Here is a 20,179-nt window from a genome sequence, read left to right on the forward strand (position 1 = left end):
GGAGGAAAATAATAAAATAAGAATCCAAAGACTAAAGTTTTATAAAAATATTGCTGTTACAACTCATAATGTTGAATAATATCTCAAAAATTTGAACCTCTCTTGCGAATAATTGAAGAAAAAAAAAAGTCAAACTCTTTTGCTTGAAAAGTGATTATTTCCAGAGAAAAAAATAAAATAAACCTTCTAGAATCCGAAGACCCAAGTTTAATACCCATTTTGGTAGTTCATCAAAGCAAACACTAAATTAATCAAAAATATCGAGAAAAAACCATGTTGATAAGAGTTCTGATGAAGTCAATACCAAATATATAAAAAAAAAAATGTCAAACTCTCTCACATGAAGAGAGATTGCTTCCGGGGGAAAATCAAATAGAACGTTCCGGTCAGAATCCAAAGACCGAAGACTAATAACATTTTGGTAGGCAAGTTTATTGATAAAAATAATCCGATGGCAAATAATTTTTGATTAAAATATAAGATGCAAATACTTAATGAGCCTTTCATTAATGGCAAATAGTTAATCCAACAAAGAAGACCAAAGGGAATAATCAAGTATATAAAGTAGTGCAGTGGCTCATGAACTTCATTCATTCATTCTGTTGAGGCAGCAGAAGATACAGTTAACAAATCATTGATCATATATACCATCTGTGAATTAAGCTTTGCTGCTATGGAGGTCCAAATACTGTCCAAGGAGTACATCAAGCCCTCTTCCCCAACGCCTCCACACATTAACACATACAGATTTTCCCTCTTGGATCACGTAATGCCTCCAGTTTATGTTCCCATGGTCATGTTCTATCCTCCTGTTTCACCTCTCAATACTACTAGAAGTGAAAGATCACAAGCACTAAAACAATCTCTCTCGGAAACCCTGACTCGCTTTTACCCACTAGCTGGAAGAATCAGAGACTACCTTTGCATCCATTGCAACGACGAAGGAGCTTGTTACATAGAGGCCGATGTCAAGTCTCATGACCTCTCGGAGTTTCTGCAGCATCCTGACTTGTCAGTACTCCCTAAGCTTCTTCCAACTTTCAACAGTTTGCTTGATTACACTGATCTAATTTCAAATGCCACCACTGGCCTAGGAGGAGAAGGAGGAGCTGATGTAGTCATGATCCAAGTGACTAACTTTGCCTGCGGCGGGTTTGTGATTGGAGTGTTTGTTTCTCATATGATTGTTGATGGCATTGCCATCAGCAATTTTCTTAAAGCTTGGGCTGCAGCCACTGCACACAGTCTATCAGGTCAGAGTGTTCATGAATTGCCTGATTTTGATGCTGCAACATTGTTCCCTCCGATTCTTGATGAACAAGGTAAGAGAACACACCCAAGAGAAGCAACCATGAGGGGATTGTACAGGCGTTTCGCCAAGAGAGGAAGGTGTGTTACGAACAGATTTGTATTTGAGGCTTCAGCTGTGGCCAAACTCAAAGAGCAAGCAGCAACATCATCATTACAAAATCCAAGTCGGGTGGAGGCAGTGTCAGCATTCATCTGGAAATGCGCCACGGCTGCTTGGAAGGCCAAGTCTGGTCAATCTGCACCAAGTTTGATAACCCACGCAGTGAATTTGCGCCGAAGAGCTGAGCCGAATTTTTCCCAAAATTGTATGGGGAATTTTGTTTGTTTGGCAGGTGCAATAGCAAATGGTCATCAGAGAGAACAGGAGTTAGAGTTGTCAAGCTTGGTGAGCAAGATGAGGGAAGCAACATCGAAATTCAATGGTGACTTGGTGGCGAAGCTACAAGGTCAAGATGGGTTAGCCACTATTAGTAAGGTTTTCCAAGACATGGCCGAGGCTATCACACTCTCCACTAATGGGGATGATCAGGTGGAGATGAACTTTATTGGGTATACCAGCATTGCCTACTCTGGAGTGTATGATGCCGATTTTGGCTGGGGAAAGCCTCTGTGGGTCGTTCCAGTTCATGAGCCCTGTCACGAGGCCTTTTCGGTCAATGTGGTTCGTTTGATGGATACAGGAGAATGGGGAAACAATGGTTTTGAAGCTTGGATTTCTCTAGCTGAAGAAGAAATGGCAATGTTGCAAATCAATCAGGACTTGCTTGCTTTTGCTACTCTCAATCCTAGTCCTCTCAGATTAAGCCAAAATATTGGGTCCTAGTTGATCATTTCATCATTTCTGTTTTGGCCTTGAGCCTTCTGCTGTTAAAGTCTGTAAAATGGACTTGTATGATTTTACCTCACAATAATTCCTTTTGTACTATCATTTTCTTTTTCAAAACCGAGTGAATAAAACTTGGGGTGTGCGCTCGGTAGCCATACCAGTATTGATTAATAAACAAACTTGGCTAATTGGCTAACTTGTTCTTCACTACCTTCGACACTAATGATATAATCAAATGTAGCCAGTAATCCCGAGTATAGCGGATCTTGTCCTCAACAGCCATTAGAAAAATCTTAATAAAAAAAAAAGATATGAAGATCCACCTTTGCTTTTCTATGAACCAAGCAGCTAATTTTTATTTTCTTTTGGTATGAATCAGCTAGCTAGGAAGTTACGGCAGCATATATATACATATAGTTGATAGTACTATGCTCCATCTACTGAGCTTAATAAGATGAGAATCAGCATGGATGTAAAAATAATATCAAAAGAGTGCATCAAGCCTTCTTGGCCGACACCCCAACACCTGAAAATCCACAATCTCCCTGTTGGACCAGCTCATTCCTTCAGTCTATGTACCTTTGCTCCTCTTCTATCTCCCCTACCGGAATTCTAACATTACCCGAAGATCGCAACTGCTAAAGCAATCCCTCTCAGAAACCTTGACTAGCTTCTACCCGGCCACTTGCTGGAAGAATCAGAGACAATCTATCTGTCGATTGCAATGACAAGGTCGGGGGCTTGCTTTATAGAGGTCCAAGTCGAGTCCCTAGAACTATTCGAGTTCATCGACATGCCTTATGTCTCATTGCACAGCCACTTCCTTCCAAGTGGTACTGCTAGTTTTGCTGAATGAAGCAGCTGCAGGAACTCCCCTAGCTACGATCCAAGTCACCAACGTTCCATGCGGCGGTTTTGTTGTTGCTTGTTGGTGTCTTTATTTCACATATGGTTGTCGACAAACTGCGCTGGTCTCCTTTCTTAGAGCTTGGGCCGCAACAATGTTTCGTTATCAAGCTCCTAAATGGCTAAATTAGCTCATGATACATGTAAGCCTAATTTTGACTCCCCATTTGTGTTTTCTCAAAGTGATGCATTCCCACAAGAAGCAACTATGATGGCTTTCTAGAGTTGGTTTTTTAGAATGGGAAAGTGTGCTACAAGAAGAGCTATATTTGATTCCACAGCTATTGCCGAACATAAGGCCAAAGCAGCATGCAGCAACCTCAAGTGTGGAGGTTGTTACGGCACTCATTTAGAAATGTGTTGCGGCTGCACTTGCCTTCAATGCCAAAAGTACTGATCAGAGGTCATCATCCTTCTATCAGCCACACAGCCAATCTGCGCCGAAGAGCTGTGCCACCATTCTCAGAGAACTAGTCGCCACACAGTACTGTATGGGAAATTTTCTCTCTATAGTTGCAAGCCTGCAACTGCATTATGCAGCAGCCCTCAAGAGTTAGAGCTGGGTAGCTTGGTAAGTCGAATAAGGGAGGCACTAAACAAATTCGATGGTGATTTTGTACATAGCCTACAAGGCGATAGAGGGCTTGCTAAACTCGTTGAGCTTTCAAAAGAGACCGGTAGTACTTTCTCTAGTGCAGCATCTGCTGGTGGCTTGGATTACATATGTTTTAGCAGCTGGTGCAACTTTGGTCTATATGATGTTGATTTTGGGCGGGGGAAGCCTACATACGTGGGTTATCTTGTGTTAATGCAGAGTTGCAGACAATGCTTCACCCATTTTCTTGAATGTCCGGCTCCTCTAAAGTGAAGAGGGTGTAAATTTACTTTAATTTCATAAAATCTAGACTCTCCATATAATTTAAGGGTCATAACATTTGACACATCACTCAATCACAAATTTTTGGGATCTTAGATTAAATAACGGTAACTCGTTGTTAACTCCAAAAAAAAAAAAAACTAGGGATTTGACGTGATGTTTTTTCTGTGCATCACTGATTCACTGCTGCATTTGGCTTTGTGCTTCCATAGAAACTCATCCGTAGTTGAAAAATAAATCTCTGAAAATCATTGAGGTCTTGATAAACTCAATCTTAGTAATATACACAAGGGAAAAATGCACGAACAGTGTCTGGAGACTCTGAGGACTGTCAAAATGATACCTGAACTTTCAAATGTATCAATGTGATACCTGGACTTATATTTTCTTGTCAACGTACTACCTACATCAACTTTCCGTCACGGCACCGTTAAATTTACCACGTGTGAGGCATGTGAGGTACAAAATGAAGGTAAAAAGGCTGATTTTCCCCTATAACTGACATTTTAAATATTGTTTTTTGGTAAAAACATTTTAAATATATATATTTTTGGTAAAAAGACTTATTTACCTTTAATTTTTTTAATTAATTTTTTCCACCCCTCCACCTCTCATCTTCTTCCTCTCCCCTCGATCAACCACTTTCTAAAAAGACTGGTTGGCCTCACCGATTCCTCCCGCAACAACACCTTAGTACTCCTCGATTTCAGGCACACGGCGCTGACGTTGTTGACCTAGACGACAGGATCGGCGGCGCACTTCATCACCGATTTCAGATCTTCAACAAGCAAGGCTTCGAGAAGACTCTGTCCTTCATTTTGGAGGACGAAATTGAAATTGAAATTGAAATTGGGATTTGGATTTGGATTAGGTTCTCTGGAAACTTCGACGGTACTCAAAGCGAGACTTGAGATTGAGGAAGGAGGAGGATGGAGAGATCGTCTATATCATTACTTGCTGGTGTTTTTTTTTGTAGTTAATAAGTTGATATTAATGGATTTTGAGTTTGAATTCGAGTTTTGGTGGAGGTGTGGGTGTGGGTGTGGGTGTGGGTGGTGACAGAAAATGAAATTCAGGGTTTCTGCAAGGTCTTCTTGTTTCTTCTTCTTCATTGCCCATTTCACAACAGGTCTGCATTGATGTTGTTGAGGCGATTTCAAAGGAGGAATGGAATTTTGTGTTAATTCGATCTGATAAATCTGTGATTGTTTTGGTTGTTTTGCAATCCAAGTCTTCATGCTTTCTCTGTTGGACTTGGAGGTGTTGAAGAGGCCATCGACCTCGGGGCGGAAGCTGATAAGGCAGCGGGTCTCCTCCTAGATCCAATGCTCGGCCCGCTTCTTCGGGTGCATACCTCGTGGTCCTCGCCACAACTTCTAGCATGTTGTTGCCACTAATTAAGGCATACTTGGGAGTTGAATAAGGTTGAATGATTTTGCAGAAACAAGTTGGACTTGGTTTTGTGTTTTAGAAGTGAATCGAACAAGGGAGAAGTTTTGCTAAAAAAAATTATTTCTCATTTTTTTTTGTTCTTGGAGTTCCCAGATCTTTCATTTCTCTTTCAAAATGGGTTTATCGAGTTTAAGAAGATGAACAAGAATGGGTTCAAGAACATGAACAATTGAGATTTCTTTTGTTTTTTTTGCCTTTTTGCTGGGTTTGAGAAGATGAACAAGAAGAAATGTTAGGTTCATACTTATCGGATTGGAAATTTTTTTTTTTTTTTTTGAGAATATTTTGGATTGATCTTGGTTAATAGAAAAAGCAAAAGAATTTAATCATCTTTTATTTTCAATATAATAAATGAATTTTTTTTTATTTTAAATTTTAAATTTATTTATTTAGGATTTGATGGAGTGGAAAAATCTTTGTTGCCCTCATTTTCGGCCTCACATGCATCACACGTGAGTCGAACTGACGGAGCCGTGACGAAAAGTTGATGTAGGTACTACGTTGACAAGAAAATATAAGTCCAGGTATCACATTGATACATTTGAAAGTTCAGGTATCATTTTGACAGTCCTCAAAGTCTCCAGACACTGACTGTGCATTTTTCCCTATACACAATTATAGAATTCTAATGATAAACATGATTGAGGTGTTGATAACTTTGAGTTCTCTCCTCAATCAAGAAGAATACTAACTCTTTTATTAATATATGTTTGATTGAATCAGATTGTACCGCAAAGTTGAATTCATCACAAGTCCCTTCGATTGCTTTGCACCCTTTGGTGATTTTTTTTATTTGCGATTTAAATTCATTAAGATAAACCCCAGATGATTGAATCCAATTAACAAGGGTATACGGATCTGCCAATGCTTCTCAAAATATCCCAGAGCCAACTGTCAAAACAATCACCTCCACCACACCCTCGGAATCGAAACCATAACCAACTTACACACATTACTCACAGGACTAAACCCAAATCCACAAACAAATTTACAATTGACTTTACCCCCAGGTATTACACTGGTTTGATTAGATAATGATTGAAGCACTTATGTTTGTTTCAAGTTATTAATGGCATGGTGAATTGGCGATACGCAAACTACATGAGTATCAACTATGGACAAGTTTCCAAGGAAGAAAGAGCAAACGCAGCACGCACAGGAGAAAGACAAGAATTTTATTTATTTTTTACCCAGAGTTAACGGCAAGTTAGTGCAGGTTAGATTAAAGGATAAAAACTCCAAATGATACTTGAACTATTGCAAAAGGTTTTTTTTTTTGTACTTACGAATTTTTTTTACCCGAAATGGTACCTGAAGTATTGCACCGTTACCAAATATAGTACATCCGTTTACTTTTCCTTTAAAGTCGCTTACGTGACATGTATTTTTTAAATAAAAATTTTAAATTTACCCAAAACTATTGCAAAATATATTTTTTGGTACCTATAAATTGTTTTTACCCCAGTGGTACCTCAAATATTGGCCAAAATCTTTTTTGTTGATAAAATTTTTAGCTAAAAATAAATAGTTAATTTGTTGAAATATTAAATTTTTTTATACCGAAACTTGTATTGTTTCAACCTATATGTAATACTTCTTTCAATGAATAAATATCATATTATGATGAAGAAAAAAAATAATAAAAACGCAATACTTGAGGTACCATTTGGGGTAAAAAGAATTTATAGGTACCAAAAAATATATATTATGCAATAGTTTGGGTACCATTTGGAGTTTTTTCCGAAAAAGTACATGCCACGTAGGCAGTTTTAACGGAAAAATTAACGGAGGTACTATATTTGGTAATGGCACAATACTTCAGGTATCGTTTGGAGTTAAAAAAATTCAAATGCACCAAAAAGTACCTTTCACAATAATTCAGGTACCATTTAGAGTTTTTACTCTAGATTAAAACCCCAAAAAATTGTGATAGAGGGATGTGTTAGCTCTTAGAACCCTTAGATTATATGGAACGTCTAGATTTTATGAAATTGAAGTAAATTCACACACTCCTCACTTTAGAGGAGCCAGATCCATCATTTTAATAGATAGAAGGTTCGAGCAAGACGTTGTAGCCTGGATTTGTCTAGGTGAACAAGACATGGTTATATTAGAATTTAGAACATGATATATGACAGCTTGCTTGTGTTTTTTTGATCCTACTGCTCTTTGTTAAACTTGGGTACTATGTCTCTCATTCATGACAAATAATTCTCACTGTGTTGTAAGTGGAACTCAGGAGCTGATAATTGCAATGTACCTGCAGAGCAAGAAATAATAATGTTAGGCCAGTTTTCCAGCTGGATTTCTTTAGATGAAGAAGAAACGGCTTTGTTGCAAAGCAACCAGGACTTGCTAGCTATTGCTATCGCATCTCTCAATATCCTAGTCCTCTCAGGTTAAGCCAAACTAATGAGTCGTAAGTGATTATGTCATTTGTTTCGGCTTTGAGCTGGTAAAATATGTAAATATCATTTTGTTTGTTTAGATCAATGTCGGTCATATGGTTGCCACTCGCTAAAACCAAATATATATGATTGATTAAGGCAAGGTTAACAGTCCACCATGGAGGTGGAGATTAACTCTAAGGCAGCTCTATAGCCGCAGCGTTGGATCCAACGACTTGCAGACATCTATAGTATCTTGTAGGCCTTATCTGGTATTCTTGAACAAAGACTCATGGGAATCATGCATGAATGAAACACATATTAGAGAAAGAAAATGTCAAATTCACCAATTCACCAAATTTGCTTATTAGTATTGTTAGAAGTCGGCTAACATCGATCTGGTATTCTGGTTTGGTACGTAAGATAATTTTTCTCTAACAAAAATATTTATAGAGATCTCAAGTTCGAATATCCTCTTACACAAGGTATATCTTAGAAATAAATAAAATTCAGCGCTAACATTGAGTTAAATAAATGAGAACCGTAAATAATCAGAGAAGACATTAAATTTAGTGAAGAAAATTCAGTAAGTGTAGCAGTACTATATTGAAGAATATACATGGCTAACTGGATAACTTCTTTATTTCATCAACTCATTAAAACAATCCTCGATCAGTCCGGCCGGCAGCTTATTTTAGTGCGTACTTATTTTAGTGCATTTCCTTGGAAACTAAGCAGCCAGCAACTAATAAGTGACAACAGCATATATAATTTATGGATTTGGATCTTCTACAATTAGCATTGAGCTGATCAGAATGACGAATACGGTCGTGAAAATTATCTCGAAAGAGTGCATCAAACCCTCTTCCCCAACACCTCAGCACCTGAGAACCCACAAGCTCTCCCTCTTGGACCAGTTCGTTCCTTCCATTTATGTACCCATGATCCTCTTCTATCCCATCCACCCAAACCCAACAGCTTCTGCTAATTCTGGTAATACTTGCCAAAGGTCAAAACTGCAAAAGCAATCCCTTTCAGAAACCTTGACTAGCTTCTACCCACTTGCCGGAAGAATTAGAGACAATCTCTCTATTGATTGCAATGACGAGGGGGCTAGTTACACAGAGGCAGAAGTCGAGTCCATAAATCTCTCCGAGTTCCTCAACCATCCTGATGTCACATTACTCGGTCAGTTCCTTCCATCCGGTGCTAGTTTCACTGAATCAGCAGGTCCAGGAGATCACTTAGCTATGATCCAAGTCTCCAACTTTGCATGCGGTGGTTTTGCTGTTGGTGTCTTGGTTTCACATATGGTTGTTGATGGAACAGCATTGAGCACTTTTCTTAAAGCTTGGGCTGCAAGGTTTCGTAAGGCTCCTGAATCTGATATATGTAAGCCTAGTTTTGATGCCTCATCTGTGTTTCCTCAAAGTGATGCATTCCCAAGAGAAGCAACTATTATGGCTTTATGGATCCCCTTTCTGAGAATGGGAAAGTGTGCTTCAAGGAGATTTGTGTTTGATGCCACAGCTATTGCCGCACTAAAGGCCAAAGCAACAGCCAGTAGTGCCTCAAGCTCAAGCGTGCAAAATCCAACTCGTGTAGAGGTTGTTACAGCACTCATCTGGAAATGCATTATGGCTGCGTCTGCCTTCAACACCGAAAATATTGATGGTGGGCAGAGGCAGAAGAGGTTAAGTTTGATAACTCACGCAGTCAATTTGCGTCGAAGAGCTGTGCCACCCTTTTCAGAAAACTGTATGGGAAATTTTCTCTTCACAGCTGCAGCTACTTCATGCAGCAGCAACGCTCAAGGGTTAGAACTGGGAAGCTTGGTGATTTGGATTAGGGAAGCAATAAAGAAACTAGATGGAAATGTTGTCCAAAGCCTACAAGGGGATGGAGGGGTCGCCAAAATGTGTGAGCTTTCAAAAGAGATGGGTGATACTTGCTCTGATGCAGCATCTGATGGTGCTTTGGATTATATATGTTTTACCAGCTGGTGCAACTTTGGTCTGTATGACGTTGATTTCGGGTGGGGAAAGCCTATATGGATGTCTTGTGTTGGTGCAGACAATGCTCCGCAATCCGTGTTCATGAATTCAGTCCTTTTAACAGATACAAGGTCTTGTGATGGAGTTGAGGCCTGGATTTATCTAGGTGAACAAGAGATGGCAATATTAGAACATGATGACAGCTTTCTTGCTTTTGCTTCTATTGATCATAGTCCTCTTGAACTTGGTAACACTGTTTCTCATCCATGAAAGATCGGCCGTCCCCACTCATTGTAACTGGAAAATGTTTCATTAGTGTGAAGTATAATCGCATTGTACCAGAGTAACCAATAAAAAGCACAGAAGCACCAATAACGATATTAAGTTATATACTTAATTGCCCTTTATCAATAATAACCACAACTCAAATTGTAAATGAATGATACAAATTCAGAGTGATACATTGAGTACTGACTATACTTTATCTCAATATAGCTGACAACTTAACATGAAACCCCAACTCCTTGAAGCTAGTTTTTAGTTTTTACAGTCTAAACAATGAACTAAAATTGAAAAATCAACAGATAGATTCAATGTGAACTTCACAGTAGTTTCTCACATAATTGCATACAGATATTCAATTGGAAGAATCAGAAGCATGGCATATCCATAATCTTGAGATGATAATTAAAGAAGATCAGTAATCGAATTTGAGGCCAACTGTTAGAGTGGGTCATGGCTTAACATTAGGAATAGAATATATTGTAATTGTATTGTAGTTAGTACTTACCTGTTCTATGTGTGGTAGAGAATTTAGAGACGTATGACAATTGTATTTCTGTAATCCTCTTTATATACCTCCACTATGAGATAAATCAAATATCTGAAAATTCATTATCTCAATCTTGTTATATTTGACTTGGTATAAGAGCAAAGATCCTAGAAGACTTTGTCTCTTGTTTTTTCAGTTCAAGGAATTAATTTAAAAACCCCATTGTTAGGGTTATTGTCCTCTTAACGGTGTTACTCTCCTGCCGTTATCTGTCACACATCGACATCTGTCCAAGAACGACCAACCAAAACGTCTTCTTCTTGGACTTCGACGTTACCAGACAAGCCTTCTCCATCTCACGACCAGACTAGCTTCATCTGCCTCTGTTCAGATCGCCTTCGTCTTCCTCCGTTCAGTCTCAACAGTTGCCTTTGGGCACTAGAGAACTTCTCCAGATCTTTTTCCTCCACCGCACTGTCTGGTCACTTGCTCAAGTTTCCGATGTGGCTTCAGTCTCCAGTCAGCCCAGACTCAGTCGCTGCTCCAGTTTTCGGCGTTGCTTCAGTCTCCAGTCAGCCCAGACGCGGTTGCTCAGTTCATACCAGAACATGCCAGTTCGCGGCGTCACCCAGTTCACCAGACCAGACCCGTCCCTCGCCTCCGTCGCCTGGATCACTAGCCCGTCGTCCTAGCCTACTGTCGCGCCTCTGATCCGGCGCTCAGATCACCAGCCCCGATGACAAATCAAGATCTGATCGAAAGATCTGCTCTTCACCTAAGTTGTCTAGATTCTGTTGTCATCTCAACCCCGGTTCCAAAAAAAAAAAAAGTTTCTGTTATTATTATTTTTGGAGTCTTCTGTTCCTTTTCAGTTGCATACTTTGGGGTTTGTTTGTCTTTTGCTACTGTATTATTGCAATGGGTGATGATGACAGTGAAGGTCAGAGTTCCAAGATCAATGAGGTCTAGAAGGTTGAGGTTTCTGTCCGAAGTTCAAACGGAGGTTCTTTTGGAGGTACAAAACTCAATGGTACTAATTTTCGAACATGGAAGAAGATTATGTCTATCCATCTTCGTGGCATACACAAGATGGGGCATGTAACTGGAATAACTAAAGCTCCTAGTGAGGAGGATGTGGATGCTTATACTAAGTGGGAGGATGATGATGGATCAGTGATGGCAATCTTGTTCAAAGCCATGACTGAAGATGTGCTACAGTTGGTGGAAGAGTGTGAGACTGTTGAAGCAATATGGAAGAGATTGGGAGATTTGTATACAAATGAGTCTGATTTTATACAGGTTCATGAATTGATGTGCAAAGCTGGCAGTATGCAACAAAATGGGCAACCAATAGCTGTGTATTTCACCAAGCTAAAGAATGTATGGACTGAACTTGATCAGAAGAGTCCTTGCAAGATCAAGAACCAGGAAGATCTTGTGTGGTACCAGAAGGAGAAGGAACTTGACAGGGTTCATGTATTCTTAAGAGGGCTTGATGAGAAGCATAGCAGTGCCAAGGGAGAATTGCTTAGAATGACAGACCCTCCTAGTCTAAACACAGCTTTCACATATGTACGCCAGGATGAGTCTCAACATGAAAGTGTCAAATATGCACAGGTTGAAGTGTCTAGCCTAACCATTCAGGCCAAGTCACCGGCACATTTCCTTCAGCAATAGAATTCAGTCCCACTTCATCAACAAGGTCCTCCACAAGGTTTCACCAACCGCCCTCGTCCTCAATGCTCTTATTGCAATGACCTTGGACATGTTCAAGAGACTTGTTGGAAACTGAATGGATATCCTAAAAAGAATGGTTATCATCCTAAGGCAAAGGCAGCTGCGGTTCAATTGGTCCAAGAACCAGACTTCTATGGTGTGGCCGGACAGGTTCATCGTACGAAAGGTGGGGCTACTCCTATAGCCTCTATAGCTAGTCGTGGTAAGATTGGTATGCCTTTAAAGGTTTCTAATTTTGTTGGTTCTGATACATGGATTATTGATTCTAGTGCCTCCGATCATATGACTTATGATAAATCATATTTTACTAAATTGTCTTCTCCACCAGTGTCCTATGCAACCAATGATAATGGTGAGGCCTTTCCTGTGTTAGGGTCAGGGTCAGTTCGTATAACCCCCACCTTAGAACTTCATAATGTGTTATATGTACCTGACTTGTCTCATCATTTGATATATATATATATATATGTTCCCCAGTTAAATACTGAGTCTAAATGCGTAACCTTTTATCCTATGTATGTGATTTTTCAGGATCTTCTCACCAGGGAGATAATCGATCGGGGGTATCTGAGGGGCAGGTTGTTCTATCTGGATCAGACATACGCAGGGGAGAAACCAAGAGCACAGTTCCTCGCCGCTTTGACTTCGAGTTCTGATCAGGTAAGTAAAATTTGGTTATGGCATCGCCGTCTAGGGCATCCCTCTTTTAGTCTTATGAGAAAAACTATGCCTACTTTGTTTATTGGTGTGGTCATCTATTTTACATTGTGAAACATGTGTTTTGGCCAAGAGTCCTCGTGCTATTTATTCTCCTAGTATTTCTAATAAAAGTGTTATTCCTTTTTAGTTGATTCATTCTGATATTTGGGGTCCTTCTAGAGAGCCCACTGTGTCGGGTATGAGGTACTTTGTTTTGTTTATTGATGATTGTACGAGATTGTCATGGGTGCTCTTCTTAAAATCAAAGATGAAGTATTTCCAGCTTTTCAAACCTTTCGTACTCTTGTTCAAACATAGTATTATAGCACCATTAAAGTCCCTCGTTCTGACAATGGGGGAGAATATGTTAATCATGTTTTTCAAGAGTTTTTCAAAACCCATGGGATTGTTCACCAAACTACATGTCCACAAACACCAGAAAAAAATGGAGTGTCTGAAAGGAAAAATTGTCATTTACTTGATATGGCTCATGCCCTTCTCTTTAGTGCTCATATGCCTAAGTATCTTTGGGGCGATGCGGTACATGCTTCCTCCTATCTTATCAATCGCCTTCCATCCAATGTCCTTCAAGGAAAAAATCCATTTGAGGTTCTCACAACTCATGTCTCCTTACCTTCATTTCATAATATTCTAGCTCGTGTCTTTGGTTGTGTTTCTTTTGTTCATGTTCCTAAAAACCAGAGGTCTAAGTTGGATGCCCGAGCACTTAAGTGTGTGTTTGTTGGTTACGGTGGCTATCAGAAAGGGTACAGGTGCTATCATCCACCTACCAGAAAGTACTATGTCACTATGGATGTTACTTTATTTGAGGACATTGAGCTATTTTTCCTCTTCAGATACAGCTCTTCAGGGGGAGAATTCATATTTTGAAGAGCTGTATCATGGAGAGGGGGAGGAATCAGAAAGAGGAGAAGAAGTCGCACAGGCAGGAGGTTTTTTTACGGATCCAGTTGAGAGCATCAACTCATCACCTCCAGAAGCAGAAACTCCAAACATCCAGACACAAGTTTTAGGTATTGAAAATGAAGTTGAAGACACAACTCCTCCTGCCATCACTTCTACCCCTGAACCACAACTTCCTGGTACTGAAGATCACCCATTTGAGGTATGTCTACCCACTGGTACTAGTAGTAGTGAGTCTAATGTTGGGCAATATGTGTTACCAAATAGGACCACTCGAGGTCAATCAGCCAAAAGATATGAACCTACTCTTACTGCCAAATCAAAATACCCAGTAGCCAATTATATGTCCACTAGGAGGTTGTCTAAGTCATATGAATCATTTGTGAATCAAATATCTGTTGTGTCAGTACCTACAGAGTGCAGGATGCATTGGGGGATCCCAAGTGGAGGAAGGCAATGGAGGAAGAGATGGAGGCGTTGCAGAAGAACAATACTTGGCAACTGGTGCCTCCACCATAAGGCAAGAAGGTTGTAGGTTGCCATTGGGTGTTTACCGTGAAACATAATGCAGATGGATCAGTGAATCGGTACAAAGCACGCCTTGTAGCAAAAGGGGTTTACTCAGACATATGGTATAGACTACGATGAAACGTTTGTTCCTGTTGCCAAGATGAACACTATTCGGGTTATGCTCTCGTTTGCTGCTAGTTTAAACTGGCCACTCCGACAGTTTGATGTCAAGAATGCATTTCTTCATGGAGAGTTAGCCAAGAAAGTGTACGTGAGCCTTCCACCTGGGTATGTAGTTGCTTCTCCTGGTGATTTTGTATGCAAATTAAAAAAAGTCTCTGTATGGTCTCAAACAGTCGCCTCATGCTTGGTTTGGAAGATTTTCACAGTTCATGCGGAAGGTTGGTTACAAACAGAGCAACTCATATTATACTTTGTTCCTCAAGCATCAACAAGGGAAGGTAACAGCTCTAATTATTTATGTGGATGATATGGTAATCACCGGCAATGATACTGTTGAAATGGATAGACTGCAGAGACAGCTAGCATTTGAGTTTGAGATGAAGGACTTGGGTGAACTTAAGTACTTCTTAGGAATTGAGGTAGCCAGGGGGAGAGAAGGGATCTACTTGTGCCAGAGGAAGTACGTTCTTGACTTGCTAATAGAGACAGGTTTGTTGGATTGCAGACCTATTAATACTCCTATTGAGCATAATCATTGTTTAGCTGAGTATCCAGATTAGGTACCTACTGATCAAGCACGCTATCAGAGGTTAGTTAGGTGCTTGATTTATTTGGCTCATACTAGACCAGATGTTGTATATGCAATGAGTGTGGTGAGTCAGGTCATGTATAACCCAAGTGAGAGTCACATGGATGCTGTTATGAGAATTTTAAAGTACCTAAAGTCAGCTCTAGGAAGGGGAGTATTGTTTTCTAAACACAATAACATCCTTGAGGTTTGTGGCTTTATAGATGCAGATTGGGCTAGAAATATTACAGACAGGAGGTTGACATCAGGTTACTTTACCTTTGTGGGAGGTAATTTGGTTACATGGAAGAGTAAGAAACAGAAAGTTATGGCACGATCTAGTGCTGAGGCCGAGTATAGAGGTATGGCACACGGAGTGTGTGAATTGTTGTGGCTGAGAAATCTGTTACGTGATCTGGGTTTCAAACTCAAAAGTACTATGCAGTTGTATTGTGACAACAAGGCAGCCATTGACATATCACAAATCCAGTACAACATGATCGTACTAAGCATGTGGAGATTGATCGTCACTTTATAAAGGAGAAGCTAGATGCCAAAATTATTAGTTTTCCTTTTGTTCCAACTGAGGAGCAACTTGCAGATATACTTACCAAATGAGTTTCCAGGAAGGCGTTTTATGACTCATTAAGCAAGTTGGGCATGGTTGATGTGTATGCGCCAACTTAAGGGGGAGTGTTAGCGTGAGTCATGGCTTGACATTAGAAATACAATATATTGTAATTATATCGTAGTTAGTACTTACCTGTTCTATGTGTGGTAGAGAATAGAGACGTAAGACAATTATATTCCTGTAATCCTCTTTATATACTTTCACTGTGAGATGAATCAAATATCTGAAAATTTATTATCTCAATCTTGTTATATTTGACTCCAACAATAGCAGAAAGGCAAACCAAAGTTGTTAAGAAGCCCTCTTTTTCATCCTAGCTTTTATGACAGAGTTGTTTTTTTTTTTTGGGAAATTCATTTTACACCCAATTTTCATAAGAAATAGTAGGAAAAAGTCGAAAAACCCACCCACATTTTCTTTTTAATATACACCCAAATATGCCAACTAGGATACATATTATATCCTTATTTTTTTTTCAATATTACACAAGTTGCCACTAATAGTCAAAATCATCTAGCAAATATTATGGAGTTTGATTGACGTCATTGTTTGTATTACCTTCACTTTAGGCTTTTATCAGTACTTAATATTAGATGTTTACATTAATCTCATTATTATCATATAATGATCAATTTTTGGTATGTTTCTTCCTATATATAGAAGCTAGTGAATTCATTCATCATTCTTTTCTTTGGGTGGAGACCTTTCACAAAGTTGCGTATGATTTCAAAGGATGATTTCAAACAACCTATTCATGAGATTTATTTCATCATTTTCTTATGGGTTAGAGACTTTATTTCACATAGGTACATATATCATATTCGTAATTCAAATTACTTATTCATCAGATTTATTTAGTATAATATCTTTGTTAATCTCTTGATTATGTGTAAAGCTTGAATGGGATGGATTTTTAGTAATTAGAAATTTTAACCTATGAATCTGGTACAAAAGTTAGTCATTCATTCAAAATAGAATCGTTGTTTCTAATTTCCTGATACTTAGATTGCTTTAATATGTCATACCTATGATTTGGATGTCTGTTTTTGTAGTTTTAAATTAGTTGTATGACTCTATATCATAGGTTGTTTCTGTCCATAAAGTATAGTAATGGCAATTAATATACATATAATTTAGATAATATATTTCGGATATATGTATGTAAATCATAATAGAGTTTTTTGAAATAGGTCTATGAAGCTATTTTGCAATTGTATAAGGAATCACAACATGCAAGGCACTAGTAGTTGAGAGATTTTTGAAGACTACATTGCAAAGTTCTAGTCAAGATGACGGATGAAATGTTATAATGTTCGTTATATTAGGTTCGAAAATGTAAAGTTTATATTTCAATTGTAAAAACAAATTTAAAATTGTTTATTTTAATATTGGATGAACATCATTTATGGTTGTACTCATTGTCCCTAGTTCAATAAATTTTTAGTTTTAAATTACCTTGATGTTAGAAAGAAACTTCTTAATATTGTGAAGTTCATTTTCAATCGTAAAACAATCAATGATAATAATGAGTTTGCTAAATTATAGTGCAAAAATTCCTGCACATTCAAAATAATTCAGTGTGGCCAAAATTAAGGGATAATTATTTACTGAGCAAACACTACAGTTATACATAACTATTATGTGGTTCTAGACCACCCAATAGAATACCGACATCTGTGTGGAGAAAAATGTAGGGGCGAAAAAAAAATCTTAAAGCAATCAATCTACATCAAGTACATTTTACATGAGCTAATTACATTAACTCGACCCTTTTAAAAAAAGTAATAAATATGGAATGATTGTATAACTACACCTATTAGAATGGAGAAGCAAAATAACATACCTTAATGAGAGGATGTTTAATCATGTCGAGAAAGAGAAATGTCTATATAATAGGAATATAACACAATCTGATGATACACAAACATATTTACTAAAAATAGCAAAAATATAGATCACATCATAAAGGAAGAAATATAGGGTAATTAAGGCAATTAATAGTTTTAAATAAGGGAAAAATCAAGGATTAAATTGATTGTATTAAATTCAAATTTTTTGTTTATATAACTGATGTCATATTTGAATTCAAAAATAGTTAACAGCTATATTTGAGAAATATTTTATTTATTCAATCAAAAGGGCAAAATAGTCAAACTGAAAAATATGAAAAATCTTAATTATAGATTTAAAACCTATAAGGAAGGTTTAATTATGTGAATTGGGTGTAGATTAAAAGAAAATATAGGGATGGGTTTTTCTTAATAGGAGCTTAGTTTTTTGGGTTTTATATAATTTCTCTTCTTCTTTTTTTATTTTAAAAGATTATAAATTAGATTTGGAAGCCTTTTAGGCATCACAATTTACAACATCAAAGAGCAAAGCTCTTGAAGCCTCACTAGGGACCCTATTGATCCAAGTTGAACCTCTTACAAGACCATCCTTAATTTGGCAATAGCATCAGCTACAAAATTTGCTTCTCTAAAAATGTGTTTAAAGGTAATAGAATTAAAAGAAGTGGCAATGGATTGTATGTCTCATTCTATGACAGAGTTGTTAAATATAGCATTTTTAGCAACATATATTGGCATGAAATAAAGAGAGAAGAATTGTTATCCTAAATCAATCAGTGTGTGGGGTGTAAAATTTTGGAACAGGAAATAATGAGTTCCTAATCAAGAAATGAGTCGAAGAAGAAGTAGCCCGACTTGTTTGGGAGATACCTCAAGGTGAAATCCCCTCAAGGCATATCTAAATCAAGTGAAATCTTCTCATGGCAGGTCCAAGTGAGGTGAGATCCCCTCAAAGAGGATCTAGGTGAGGTAAAATTCTCTCAAAGGAGATCTAAGTGAGGTGAAATCCGCAGATCTAAGTGAGATGAAATCCCTCAGCGGGGATCTAGGTGAGGTGAAATCCCCTCAAAAGCCAATCTAAGTGTGGTGAAATCCCCTTAAGGTGATTTAAATGAAGTGAAATCCCTTCAAAGAAGATGTAAGTGAGATGAAATCATGTTTTAATCAAAAGTCTGGCCAAAAGAGAAGGCTTAAACTAATTGAAAGCTCTGAGAATGCTAGATCCTCTCAAAATAAATCTGGTTAAAAAGGAACTAGTCAGTGGAATTAGTCAACTAGGTATAGGCTGAATTCGTAAACACTCATCCACGTTGCCCTAAATTGGCGTGGTGAATCTACCACGTGCACTAGTCGAGATATCCGCTCAAGCCTCATCAATAAATACTTAATAAAGTTAACATCTAATAAATCTCAATCCTTTCGGTAACTCCAATTTGACATGACCAAAAAAGTGAGAGGAGATATTGGTGGAGCAAAGCTCGTTTAAGTACCACTTATCTCAACTACTTTTCTAGACATCACACTCAATTAGATGGGCCTAGTTGTGAAAGAGTTATAACTAATGTCTTTATTGATAATAGTTTAAGGCAAAATATCATTACATAAATTCTTGGAAAAATAAAAGACTATCTAATCAAAATCTGCGGCATCCATGTTGTTTCCCTCGCCAGATTTGAAGTCTCCAATTGTGAGATTGACGTCATTGTCATCTCCATCTTCTCCTTCAGTTGCGAGATAAGCCTCTTGCTCTCTCATATCTCTATACGCCTTGTATTGTGCAGCTAACTTTTCACTCACATTACATTGCTTAATCCAATGCTTGGTAGATCCACATCTATAGCATACCTCACTATGATTGCCTCTGAGGTGCACTTTGTGCACGAGAACGTCCCCTAGCCCTAGCTTCAAAAAGTCAAAGTTCACCAGCAATCCTCTGCCAGGATCGAAGCAACCTCTACAATCCTATTTTAGGATCGAAAGCAATTTGCAATCCCAAAGAAGCATCAAAACAAGTAAGATTTTTAATCAAAGTTCCTGCTTTTGAATTTTAAATTCTTATTCTTTTCTCCGGGGACTTGTCACTTCTTCTACCTCTTAGCTTTCTTAATAACGTGAGATCTGATAAAAGCCGAACTGTGAGTGTTTGCACTAAAGCTACGAATGAGAGATTCGTGAGCATTGAAATTTGACGACCATTCAAACATCATTGTTTCGGTCTAATCCAAATTTCTTGAAATTTGATTTCTTAGAAGCAAAAGCACTAAAAAATCTTTACTAGTTGTCGTGGAAGTATTATACTCCAAAACTAATCCATTCTTCTCTTTCCTTTTCAGGATATCAATTGCAAATATGCATAAGCTCGATTTTTCTAAACTAGATTCAAATGTCACAAGATATCACAGTTGGGCGGCTGAGTCGAAAATCACTTCACTGCCAATGGAATTTTGCCCAATATTCAAGCACCAAATGCTGACTTGCTGTTTCAGTCTACTACTGCTAAGAGTGCCCAAGCCCTTATATTGATGAGGCGACATATGGATGAGTCACTCCAA

General features: G+C 38.2%; 2 protein-coding genes across 2 annotated transcripts; both read left to right on the plus strand.

Annotated features, from left to right (window-relative positions):
- The first annotated feature begins 673 nt into the window (after positions 1 to 673).
- Positions 674 to 2,134, plus strand: LOC112171754 (stemmadenine O-acetyltransferase). The gene has a single exon (XM_024308887.1). The coding sequence runs from the start codon at positions 674 to 676 to the stop codon at positions 2,132 to 2,134; it is 1,461 nt and encodes a 486-aa protein (XP_024164655.1).
- Positions 2,135 to 8,596: 6,462 nt separating this feature from the next.
- Positions 8,597 to 10,110, plus strand: LOC112173346 (stemmadenine O-acetyltransferase). The gene has a single exon (XM_024310957.2). The coding sequence runs from the start codon at positions 8,701 to 8,703 to the stop codon at positions 10,021 to 10,023; it is 1,323 nt and encodes a 440-aa protein (XP_024166725.2). The 5' UTR covers positions 8,597 to 8,700; the 3' UTR covers positions 10,024 to 10,110.
- The last annotated feature ends 10,069 nt before the right edge of the window (positions 10,111 to 20,179 follow it).

This window comes from Rosa chinensis, chromosome 6 (assembly GCF_002994745.2).
Source record: "Rosa chinensis cultivar Old Blush chromosome 6, RchiOBHm-V2, whole genome shotgun sequence".
Classification (NCBI taxonomy): domain Eukaryota; kingdom Viridiplantae; phylum Streptophyta; class Magnoliopsida; order Rosales; family Rosaceae; genus Rosa; species Rosa chinensis.

What these genes read in the sequence shown, in the direction of transcription:
- LOC112171754 (XM_024308887.1), top strand. Translation starts at nt 674, where the DNA reads ATGGAGGTCCAAATACTGTCCAAGGAGTACATCAAGCCCTCTTCCCCA.
- LOC112173346 (XM_024310957.2), top strand. Translation starts at nt 8,701, where the DNA reads ATGATCCTCTTCTATCCCATCCACCCAAACCCAACAGCTTCTGCTAAT.